The 12,720-nt window shown below is 31.7% G+C and overlaps 1 protein-coding gene across 1 annotated transcript; it reads right to left on the bottom strand.

Annotated features, from left to right (window-relative positions):
* Positions 1–728: 728 nt before the first annotated feature.
* On the bottom strand, positions 729–2,322 carry LOC111087151 (FRAS1-related extracellular matrix protein 2-like). Its single transcript, XM_022392789.1, has 2 exons — positions 2,188–2,322; positions 729–994 (listed from the first exon to the last, which is right to left on the bottom strand). The coding sequence occupies exons 1-2, from the start codon at positions 2,213–2,215 to the stop codon at positions 729–731; spliced, it is 294 nt and encodes a 97-aa protein (XP_022248497.1). The 5' UTR covers positions 2,216–2,322.
* Positions 2,323–12,720: the final 10,398 nt, after the last annotated feature.

Genomic DNA, 12,720 nt, shown 5'->3' with positions numbered 1-12,720 from the left:
ATTATTCTGTCATGAAACCTTGTCTTTGATTAAATAGTTAAAAATTATTCTGCTGAAACCTTTTCTTTGATTAAATAATTAAAAATTATTCTGTCATGAAACCTTTTGTTTAATTAAATAGTTAAAAAATATTCTGTCATGAAACCTTTTCTTTGATTAAATAACTAAAAATATTTTGTCATGAAACCTTTTTTAATTAAATAGTTAAAAATTATTCTGTCATGAAACCTTTTGTTTAATTAAATAATTAAAAAATATTCTGTCATGAAACCTTTTCTTTGATTAAATAGTTAAAAATTATTCTGTCATGAAACCTTTTCTTTGATTAAATAGTTAAAAATTATTCTGTCATGAAACCTTTTCTTTGATTAAATAGTTAAAAATTATTCTGTCATGAAACCTTTTCTTTGATTAAATAGTTAAAAATTATTCTGTCATGAAACCTTTTCTTTGATTAAATAGTTAAAAATTATTCTGCCATGAAACCTTTTCTTTGATTAAATAATTAAGATGCTAGGAGAATGTTTGCTGTTGTTAAGAAAGAAACAAAACATAAACAAAATCTGATAACATTATGTTCTATAAACTCCCATATTTAATACTAGCATGTTAAGTCTATGTACATTAACAGCTCGCCTAGATGAATGGAATACGTAAATTCCTGAGCAAGGTTGATTCAGATTTGATATCATTTCGTGACTCGTTATTGTTTGTATTTAGTTTTTAATTCAAATAGCTGCCATACCGTCATTCTTGTCCGGAACGATGATGATTTTTGTTTCATTCTGTTCTCCTACTTGGCCTCCCATGGGCAGAGAAAGTCGGACATTAAAGGATTCCTCCTCCTCGAAGAGCGAATCGTCTATGATCACTAATCGGCAGTAGTTCAGATCCTGCCCCACGTTGAACCTGATCACACTCTTGTGACTCTCTGGTCGACTGATGAAATCAGAGAACGACTGGACATTAGTCGGGATAGTCCCTGTAGCCGTATCTGGAAAATTTACATTATTTGTTTACTATCTAATCCACTCAATAAAACGAAAACATGAATTTACAAAAAGATTGTACATCATTTAGCTTAGAACGCAATGAATGGAGAAACAGTGGATCTGTGAATAATATCAATTTAAACTGAAGAGAAAATAACAGGAATTTTCAGTCTAAACGACATTTTACACACACGTAGGTTAAAGATCAAATCAGAGAAACCAAGGATTAAGGAATAACCGTCCCTAATTTTTAAACTACTATCTCTGTGGACTACTGGCTACCAGCGGAACATGCTACCTCAAAGGCTTTGCCCATTCGTCCAAACCGAATTACGGGATTGATTGTCACTTTTATAACGCGTCACTGCTGAAAATGCGGAGTATGTTAAGCGTCTAGAGCTCCGAACCCTATGATTCAAAGTCCGATACGTTAACCACTAAGCCCATCCGATTTACAAATAGAAAGAAATAAGAAAAATATTATAAAACGAGACTCGTATCGATATAAAGTGAACAAAACTTTCATTCCAAAGTATAAATTCAAAAATTAAAACTTACCTCTCTATCATATATATATAACACGGTTGTGGCTGTGTATTAACGTTTAAACAAATACAAGGAATTTCTTATAATTCTTTTCTGTCAATTTTAATCAAATATATATAATTTTCCTATTTGATGATTAGATAAAATTAGTATAATATATTATACTACACTGCAATTTAACTGCATAACGACCCATAGGAAAGTAATGGCAAATAAGAACCTAACGACTTTTTTAAATTATAGTATAAACAACGGTTGTTCGAAGTACACGTTGAAAGTTTGTTTGTTTATTTCAGAATTTCGCGCAAAGATACACAATGGCCTACTCCCCCCCCCCAGTGGCACAGCGGTATGTCTGCAGACTTACAACTCCAGAAACCGGGTTTCGATACCCGTGGTGGGCAGAGCACAGATAGCCTATTGTGTAGCTTTGTGATTAGCTTCAAACAACAACAACAATAGACTATCTGTGCTCTGCCCACAAAATCGCATCCAGATTTTTATCAAACCGGTGTAAAATATCTGTCTTTGAAAATTATATTGATCTATATAAAAATATGATATGACAACGTATTTTTAACAGTAGATAGATCGTAAGTCACCCTTTTTTAATTCACATTTACAAGATATTTTTAGAAGTTCTTCTTACCTGATTCTGTGGAGCAGACAGCCATCATCTCTTTCCTGAGATCACCTGTTCTCTTGATTGGAATAAGTACTTCTCCAACTTCTTCTCTTACGTTGTACTCGGGTTTATCAAACTCTACTGTCGACACTGTTGTACCAGAATATATATATATATATATGATTTTTTTCTTTCTTTAACTGTTATTGTAGCAAACATAACCTAATATAATCTCATGGTGTTTATGATCCACTTAAACACAGGGTATATAGACAAAATATACTAGAAAATCCTTCTTTCTTTAACTGTTATTGTAGCAAACACAACATAATATAATCACATATGTTTACGATCCACTTAAACACAGGGTATATAGACGAAATATACTGGAAAATCCTTCTTTCTTTAACTGTTATTGTAGCAAACATAACCTAATATAATCACATATGTTTATGATCCACTTAAACACAGGGTATATAGACAAAATATACTAGAAAATCCTTCTTTCTTTAACTGTTATTGTAGCAAACACAACATAATATAATCACATGTGTTTATGATCCACTTATACATTGAAGTATACGTTGATTAAAATACATTATTAAACAGTTTGTATGTATTAACACTGAAGAAGCTGTAAAAGCGAAACGTTGGTAGTAACAAAAAAAACAAAAAATATTTACATCTGGAGTGTAAAGGTCGTTTATCTAAACTTTTATCACAATGTGTAAATCCCTCCAGTATGCACTACAAACTTTAAAGAAAACAAACCTGTATCTTCCTTATTTCGAATTATGGTTCACTTGTGTACTCGTTTTTGTTTTGTTTTTTATGACATTTTCGATCTGATGCCTTCTCCATACTATAAGCTATCTACGTTAAAAAATAAGTTGTACTTCTTTAAAACCTTTAAATATATATATATACTTAGTACTTCAGTTTTCAATAATTTTTAAATACTTCATAGAGTGTATTTATTAGACTTTCCCAAAGCTACTAACAGATGGCGCGCTTATCTAGTTTTCTCTAGACACGCATCCCTTAAACAGCTTTAAAGTATAATTACAAAAACATAAAATATCCAACATTATTTAGATGTTTAAAAAGTAATCATACAAGTGATATTTTCAAAAAGATACATATCTGAGGAATTGCAATTTTTTTTTCCAACATTCCTCGGTTGTATAGGGGAAAACAGTTAGGGTAAGAACAGGAGGATATCTTAGTTTCATGTGCAATTTTTATGAACTTCGTCAGCCTCTTTGAAGGTACAACGATAAAAAAATTTAGTTATTGTTTTTTTTTATACCCTGTTGGAATTTCTTGGTGAAAACCTACAAAGTGCTAAAATAGCGATGGAAACTAATAATTCGCCCAATGATGTAAATATACATTTTGAGAAATATCTATTTATAATAATAATGCTTTCAATTACATTCCGTGTTATTAATTAGCTAATACTACAGGCATTACTGCTCAACCAGTTGACCTGAAGGTTAAGCTTAAATAAATCAATATAGCTAAATATTTTTTAGCAAAAGTGGTACTTTAATACTCCTTGATTTATAATATTTTTTCCTTTCAATTTTAGATCTTACAATTCATTAAACTTAGTTTTTTATCTTGTTTCATTATATGCGAGGATTTCTAATTTATATAATCCCTAGCATTTTTTCCCTGAACCATGTTTATTTCTAAGCCTCATTGGTTTTTTTATAGTTTAACATCGCAGAGGTCCAAAACATTGTTAGACTGAAAATCAAGACAAGATTACAAGATTGAGCTTTTGGAAATTTGCATCGACGAAATACTTTTTGTTTATCCAATATACATCATAAGTTAATATTCCAATACAACTGAATAGCTGGATGTTATACTGAACAACACATAAATATATTTCAGGTTGTTAGTACATATTTCTTAAATCATTTTTTTCTTTTGTGCTATACATTTTTACATGCAGTTTCGTTGGACAGTTTCTATGTTCAATATGTATCGTATTTTGAATTGCCCTTTACTCACCAAACTGAACCTATATTTATATAGTATTAAAAAAAAATATGTGCCATCGATACAACTAATTTACACTTCTGAATTATTCAGTATACAAGCTGAAACTTCCCACCCCAGTGGCTCAAACGTACGTTTTCTGGCTTACAATGCTACAGTTCGGGTTTCGATACCCACGGTGGTCAAAGTACAAATGACTCACCGTATAGCTTTGTGTTTAACCAGAAATAAATCTGAAGTCTAATTTTTAGTTTTCTATGTACAATTGTTTCGATGGGAAACAAGCAGCAGTAATATTCAGAGGCATCAAAAGTTTTATTGTTTCCATTTAGTTAAACCGGGCTTATTTGTATCTCGCGAATTGAAAGACATTTCATTGACAGCGTATAACCTTTGCTGTGCTTCTCAACTTCTTTGTATCCCTCCATTTGAGGACGAAAGTCAAGTCAAGTTTTCTGTTTATGCTAGTCAAGTTTTATGTTATCTTTGCGTATATAAGTTATCAAACACAAATGCAAACATACATACGTTTTTTGTATAAACAGTTTCTTTCTGGTTTTCTTTAAAAAAAAAAAAGAAGCCTTGTCGAGACATCTTTCTTGATGATAGCTGAAAGTACCCAGTAATATGTTGAGGGTTTTGCATGTCTTCACACTCATCTAATAAATTTTTAATAAATAGTTTTAAAAATCAAATTAGGCCCAATAGTTATACTCATTTCTGCAGACGATTCTTGATGTATAGCATCAATTATAGTCAAATCGAAAAATGGCAAATACTTTATGCATATATGTTTTTACGTTAATCTGTCTTTTCTAAGTTTCGCGATTTTAATAAAAGAGTCATTTGCTATTAATATTAACCTAATGAAATATTAATTAACTACTTCTGACTTTCTACGGCGATGAAACTATATGTACTTAAAGCGGTGTAGAGACAAAGAATTGAGCTTAAAACAGATTAATTGATAGACAGGAATATAAATGCGAGATGACATAAATGTACAAATATAAAAATGTTAAACAACAACAAAAAGGAAACAAAAATTAAAAATAACCAAGGGAGAATCTTTAGTCGAAGCTTCTCGTTTACGTAGATCTGAAGAAAATGTGCATTTTGTTTCATCAGAGAGATCTATATTCTATCAGACTTTTGCTTGTCTGAGAGACAGCACACGTGCGAAATATATTACTGGACTGACTCCCCACTGCTTATACGTGCACTGTCTTACATTACGTGGCGCTGAGTATAGTTGTTAGTAAATTTATCGTTAAAGTTCCTGCTTTTTTTATGATATACCAATTAAGTTGCCAAAATAGGTAAACAATAAGGTTAGAAACTGGAAAAGAAATATAAACCTTCCTAAAGAAAAAAAAAAAAAAGGTCGTCTGAGCCTCAAAATATCAAGTGAGATACGTAAGTCACGTGATCCCAAGTTGTTAATAATGAAACATCCTACGTTTACTCATAATTTAAAAGAAAAAACTATGAACGCTTTTTAAGTATATTTTTTCCTAAATATGAACAAGTTGTTAATAATGAAATGCTTTAAATTTGTTTGCTTGTTTACCGAGTAGATTTAACTCAAAAATATTTATGTGTTGTCAATTTCTAAACAAGGAAACTTATGGCTAAAAAATTAAACCTATCGCATAAACTGTATATTGTGCACATCGCACAAAATCTAGTGAACAATTAGTAACAATCATAGCTGAAACCTGAAAGTAAAGGGAGTGACTTCCCACAAACAGATAGATTCAGTTAACATTTGCTAGCTTCACCCTCGTCAAGTAATGCTGATTCATGCGTTTATAGAAGAAACAAGTGCTATAAAGTCATCCAACCTACTTTAAACCATCACTTTCAAGCACAACTTAATGCGAAGTTATCCTAATGAATATTGGGATCAAGGTTTTGTAGCAATATTAACGGCCACCTTTGTACGCTTAAGAGAGATACCTTAAGATAAATTTCATTGAGATGACTCTATCGTTAGTTTTGTTTTGCTTAATTTGGAGGATATTGGTATTCTTAATGAAATCGAAGCAGAATATTTCAACTATCATAACTTTCTATGACAACTGAGTCCCCCTAATATTATATTATACCCTTTCAGAGATCTCGTTTACTCATAATTTAAAAGAGAAACTTTGAACACTTTTTTAAGTATTTTTTTTTCCTTGGTCATTATTTTTCAATTAAAAGAAAAACAGTTTAGCCAAGTGTTTATATATCGTAATGAAAAATCTTTCAAATTTTCAAATTTTAATCAGCAGATGTTAATATAAATTAACAAGTCTATTTTTTATAAATATATTAACTTCGCATTTGATTTAAACTCAACTTTTAGGGCAATTTTCTGGAGTATGGGATTTATTCTTATAAGCATATTTTTTAATTACTTTTGAAGTGCAATAATAAATTCAACTTATAATTAACGTTTTCAAAATTTACGATACAAATAAAACTTTAGTCCAGATTATGAACAAACATTTTTAATGGTTCTGACATTTTAAATTTCAATTCTTTCTTTGGAGTGTAAACGAATAGATTAATTAATCAGTAGCTTATTGAAATAATTAAGAGAATATATTTAGACAATTAATCATTATCATCTATAAAGTAGATGCTAAAATATTAAACATACTATAATACCTTTTCTTCTAAACGTGGATCTTGTCAACCTACGGGATTTTATGTTTCAAGTGAACTTGTACGTTATTTCAACACCTACAATAAACTTTACCATCATCTGCTGCCTCCGTTGGCTCAGCGGTAAGTCTCTAGACTTATAAGGCTAAAAATCGAGTTTCGATAGCCGTTGTGAGCACAGCGCAGCTAGCCCATTTTGTAGTTTTGTGCTCAACAACAAATAAACATTATGCGCCCCTTTATACGTACGTGACAACATTAATTCAGCATATCGTTTTTTAAACATGTATTCATTGACCAAAAACAAAATCCTACATACTGATTGCTTCGTCACGGTTTCGAGAAAGAATGATAATAAATTAAATTAAACCCTAAGAGATCACGGCTACTATTATTCATACGTGCAACGAATTGTAACTTTCAAATGCTAGATATATAATTTATACAATAAATATATTTTTCATTCCTAGCAGATAATCCTGAGCTTTTTAATCATTTATATGATAACATACAGATATTTATTTTGTTTCAGATGGAACTTGATCTATTTCACTATAATTGTACAATAATTTATTAAAAACATGCATTCTGAAAAAAAAATTGAATAAAATATCTTTAAATAAAATACGAAAGTTTGAGGTTATTTTCATATTTGTATTATATATATTGTTATTATATACATGTATTTGTATGTGTGTTGTTGCTCTTTCAGCGCAAACCTACACAACAGGCTATCTGCACTCTACCCACGGTGTGGAATCGAAACGTGGAGTTTAGCATTGTAATTCAGTAAAATTTCCACTGAGCGACTAAAGGACAGGTGGTAAAAAAAATTAATGAAAATACTCTTTACAAACTATCGGTAGATAATCAATCTGTGGTAAGAAGTAATAAAAAATGTTTAATCATGGGATAAGGTAGCGAAGGTTGTTCTTAATTATTATTCACTGCAATTCGTATTTTGGTGAGGAAAGGAAATTCACAAATAAATTAACAACCAGTTAATCCGTTGAATAATAACGGATAATTAACTGTGATGGTATGTTAAAAGTTATCCAAACACCTAAAGTATTTTACGTTATTAGGATGAGTAATGGGCCCGGCATGGCCAGGTGGCTAGTGCGTTCTAGTCGCAATCTGAGAGTCGCGGGTTCGAATCCCTGTCCCACCAAACATGCTCGCCCTTTCAGCCGTGGGGGCGTTATAATGTGACGGTCAATCCCACTATTCGTTGGTAAAAAGAGTAGCCCAAGAGTTGGCGGTGGGTGGTGATGACTAGCTGGCTTCCCTCTCGTCTTACACTGCTAAATTAGGATAGCCCTCGTGTAGCTTTGCGCGAAATTCAAAACAAACAAAGGACCATACATCAAAACCAATAATTAAAGGTGTTTAATACTATGCATAAAAAATTAACAAAAATTGTGAATAAAATGTTTCTTCAACTCTAATCCTTAGAGTATTAAGTTAGAAACGAAAGTAATTAAATACGTGTGTTATAATGATATAGTAGGAACAATGAAGCGGATGACTTCCAAAATTGTATGTATACTAATATGATTATATGAGTTTGTCTTTCCTATAGTTGAAAACAGTTGTGGATTCTATAACTTTCCATGAACAAATCTCAACAAAAATATTACAGACAAATTAAAGACCAATATTATGAAAACAGTTAACTTAAATTATTATGTAAATATGAATGAATCTGTGGAATAATTAAACAAATGTGACAAGATATTCTGTTAATCATTTCCTAGGTCAGTGCTATGTGACACAAACTCGAAATTCGACACTGTATAAAAAAATTGTCTTTGTAATTTCTGAAACTATGTATTGAAAACAGAAAAAATTACAATTTATGTAACCACATACATGTATATCTCAATATGTTATAAGCTTATAACAACGTACATGTATATCACAGGGTGTCATAAGCTACACAAGTGACTGAGAGACTAACACTAACATATTTCATAGGTCAAGATAAAAAAAAAAAAGTTCTATCGATGTGAGTAGTTAAAAGTGCTTTACTAGGAAGAGTTAAAGAACTAGCCCTTTGGCTCAGTTTGTAGTGCACTTATCTGGCATGTGAGAGGCCTCGGCTGAAATTCGAAGTGAAAAAATACACAATAAATAAGGGGGAATACCACAAAAGTTTAAAATTCAAACTAGAGATGAGAGAGTGGTCCTTAAAATCAAACAAAATAAGCTTACTCTATTAGAAAATGTACAACTAATTATTAGTGATATAATAATCAAGTTAAAAACCATAAAACTCAGTAGAAACTAGAATTACTCAACAAATAATTTATGTTATTGGTTTATAATCGTATGCTTATAGGAAACAACTTGTTTAACTATGGTAAAATATAATGCTGTGAAAGGATTGAATATATTTATTAGTGTCATGTTAATTCGTTATTATGTTGTTCAAACATTATTCTAAACAAAGTTTCTAATAAAGATATACTATACAAATGTTCTTGTACTGAGTTATACCAAAAAAACTTTTTGTTATAAAATATACCATGAAGAGGAGAAAAAGTCCTATATTTCAAGATATTTTATTATGAAATATACCACAAGGAGAGTTTTGAAATAGACCATATCAGCAAACATATATTCTTCAATTTTTTTTATTATAAAATATACCACAAAGAGATTTCTGAATTGTGCCACGCCCCACGTTTGGTTTAAAATAAACTTGAAAATATTTTTACTATAAGGTGTATCAAAAATAGTTTATTTCTGTAAAATAATACACAAACACATTTTTGAAATGTGCAATACCTCAAAGAAACTTCTGTTTTAAGAGACACCTTAAGAAATATTTCATATAAGATATTTTACAAAGGTTTTTTGTTTTTTTATAAATGACGCTTCAAAAACGTTTCGTAATAATAAAATAACATATAAAAGAGGCTAGTGAAGTGTCGTAACAAATTGATTATTTTAAAATAACATATGTAATAAAAAATAGCATATAAAAGAGGCTAGTGAAGTGTCGTAACAAATTGATTATTTTAAAATAACATATAAAAGAGGCTGGTGAAGTGTCGAAACAAATTAATTATTTCAGTTGATGTAAGATTTTTTTCACCTTTTTTAGCAGCATAGCGGCTCACAGAATAACTCCGAGTTTTTTTAATCAAGTACAAACTTTTAGCTCATAGCTCCGTCTTCTTTTGACCGATTTGAAATATAATTACAGTTTTAAATTCAGAAGGTCGATTGATTTATTTGACTACGCCCAAAGTCTCATAGATTAATTTACTCTAATCCTGCCTAAAAGAATTTACATTTGAGGGTAGGCTGGTAAAGATCCTGATGAGTAGTAAAATCAAATCAGGTATACGTATGCCTCACGCTTGGTTTTGCTGGCGCTCAAAAATATAGCTAAAAAAAGAGAAAAAAAAAGGTCTCATAGATTAATTTGCTCTAATCCTGGCTAAAAATAAAATTACAAGTGCCGCGGCTATTGAGGATTCCTTCTTGTTTGCTTTGACAAAATTCCATACATGATCATGTGGCTTTTGTGACAGATAAGCATGTCTTTTCTTATGTAATATGTAAACGAACTATGGTTAGAATTGAGAAAATACAACATTTGACACCGCTTGCTTAATTCAAACATATTAAACGTTAATCGATGTTCATTTCGTACAATGATTTAATTCTAACCTAGTTTACATAAGATAATGTATGCCCCCCTAGTGGCACAGCAGTATGTCTGCGGACTTACAACGCTAGAAACCGGGTTTCGATACCCGTGGTGGGCAGAGCACAGATAGCCCTTGTGTAGCTTTGTGCATAATTAGAAAAACAAACAAACAAGATAATGTACATAAGTCTAACTACTTTCATTAAACTTAAATAAAGGAATTTTTATTCTGAGGCGTTTTTACGTCTTTCATATTTCTTTGAATAACCTATTTTCAGTTACTTAACTTTTGCCCTTTTTATAACTTTTTAAATTGATACTCATTTTATTAAAAAGTTCAAATCTAAACTGAGGACCTAAAAAGTAGCTTTCTATTTATTCAGGTTTCAAGAGTTATATTGTGTATTTATTATTTGAAGGTCATTCAAATTTGCTTATATGATGAACAAGACAAGACAGCCAACACCCAATCAGTGCTGTTCATTTCGCACGCGGTCCACCCGACAGTAGCGCGGGGCACGCGGTGAGATCTGATGGCTACCTGGCGCCTACCCTCCCCATGTGCTTGCGACCCCTCCATGGGAAGAAACCACGTGGTGGGGGACCTCCCGGCGCAGATGGCCTGATAGCGGCCACTAGCTGCATGGTTTCATTCAGTCTCGGAGTTACTTCTGAAGCGGGTATTTACCAAGAGCAATGCAAGCAAGCCCATAATTACTGCAGGGATTGCTCCATTTGATAAGGCTCGTCAATCCAGAACATACAAATATGCTGAAGCTCTTTTCCAAATCTTGTCAAACGCGTGGTCACTCCAAGCTAGGTATTCTACAACTGTGACAATCTTTTTGTCTTATCAGTTATCCTCTTGCTGTCCGACACAACGATTCTTAAAAGTTTACGACAAGCACGGTTAAGTGGGTTTTACAAAATCTTTTTTTTTCTTGTCCAACAAAACATCGGAGAGACGCACAGCGCATACGAGTGACCTCTTTGGCGAGTCGTCTGGAGGTAAGTCACACTTTCGCTCTTGTGATACTCTGCTCTCTAATGGGCGAGAAGGAATCTCTTGTGATCACTTGATGCAGACCATTTAACAAGCGGCTTGCAACCAACTCCTCATCTCCAATCCGAGATTATTCCAAGTACACATTATTATAACGAGTTTCTCAGAGTGAAACGGCTGTTTTTTGTACCTTCTAGCAATAGCATTATCTATATTATGCCGCTTCAAACTGCTGTAATAAAGGGTTAAAAAGATAAAATAAGTCTTAACTCTTATAAATTACTTTCTTCTTTTTTTATGTACGAGGTAGACTCCTATATATTCCCCTATTTAAAAAGTATCACCAAGTAAAGTGTGTTTCACTTTTTTGTTTAATGTTGTTTCCAGCTATAAAGATACGCAATCAGGAGTTTGTTTACTATTTAGAAGGAGAGGTCTGAAGGAGACTGTAATATTCAGTAAGCTCTGGTAAGGTTATCATCATTTCGAGTTTGATCTTAAAAATTAATCTCACTAATTTATTGAATGATCATTTCGGATATTCACATTAAGTTACACAAGAGCTAGCTGCGCTAGCAGTCCCTACATTTGAAATAATTGATTAGACGGAAGGCAACTATTTAACAGCATCCATAGCTAATTCTTGGGCTACTCTAACCGAATAGTGAGATTTGACTGTCATTCTTATAGTGCACCCATGGCCCTTTGCGGTAATTTTTTATGGTAATGAAAAGCAAAATATAAACCATCGGATATACAGCCAGCCACGATAACCACTAATCAACGCCCGGCAAATCTGATTTGTTGGTGATAAACTGTATATATTACACTCTGCTAACAAGCCAATTTAGTTTAAAACGGCTAAAACTAAACATCTGCTCTTAATTTTATAATGAATTTCTTTTTAATAGTTCATTAAACGGCTCCCATGAAAGCTTTTAGCGCACTTAAAACAAACACAAAACATGCTATGACATAGAAACTTTGTGTGTACCAATATCATGACATAAAGTAGAAATATACAGACGTTTTGAAATGTTTGTTCATTTTTAACTAAGTTTTAACCAGTAATCTTGCAGTATTTTTCTATATTACTAGCCAAAATGTAAAAGTGTATATATATATATATATATAGTTACTAACTCATCGTACTAATTATTTCTTACTTGTTAATTTTAAACTTTTTAAACTACTAATTGGTTTAGGAACTACATTATTTACGTACTACTAA

The sequence above is a fragment of the Limulus polyphemus genome, unplaced genomic scaffold, assembly GCF_000517525.1.
Source record: "Limulus polyphemus unplaced genomic scaffold, Limulus_polyphemus-2.1.2 Scaffold61, whole genome shotgun sequence".
Classification (NCBI taxonomy): Eukaryota; Metazoa; Arthropoda; class Merostomata; order Xiphosura; family Limulidae; genus Limulus; species Limulus polyphemus.
The sequence above is the reverse complement of the archived record's forward strand: the minus strand, read 5'-3'. Positions and strand labels throughout refer to the sequence as shown.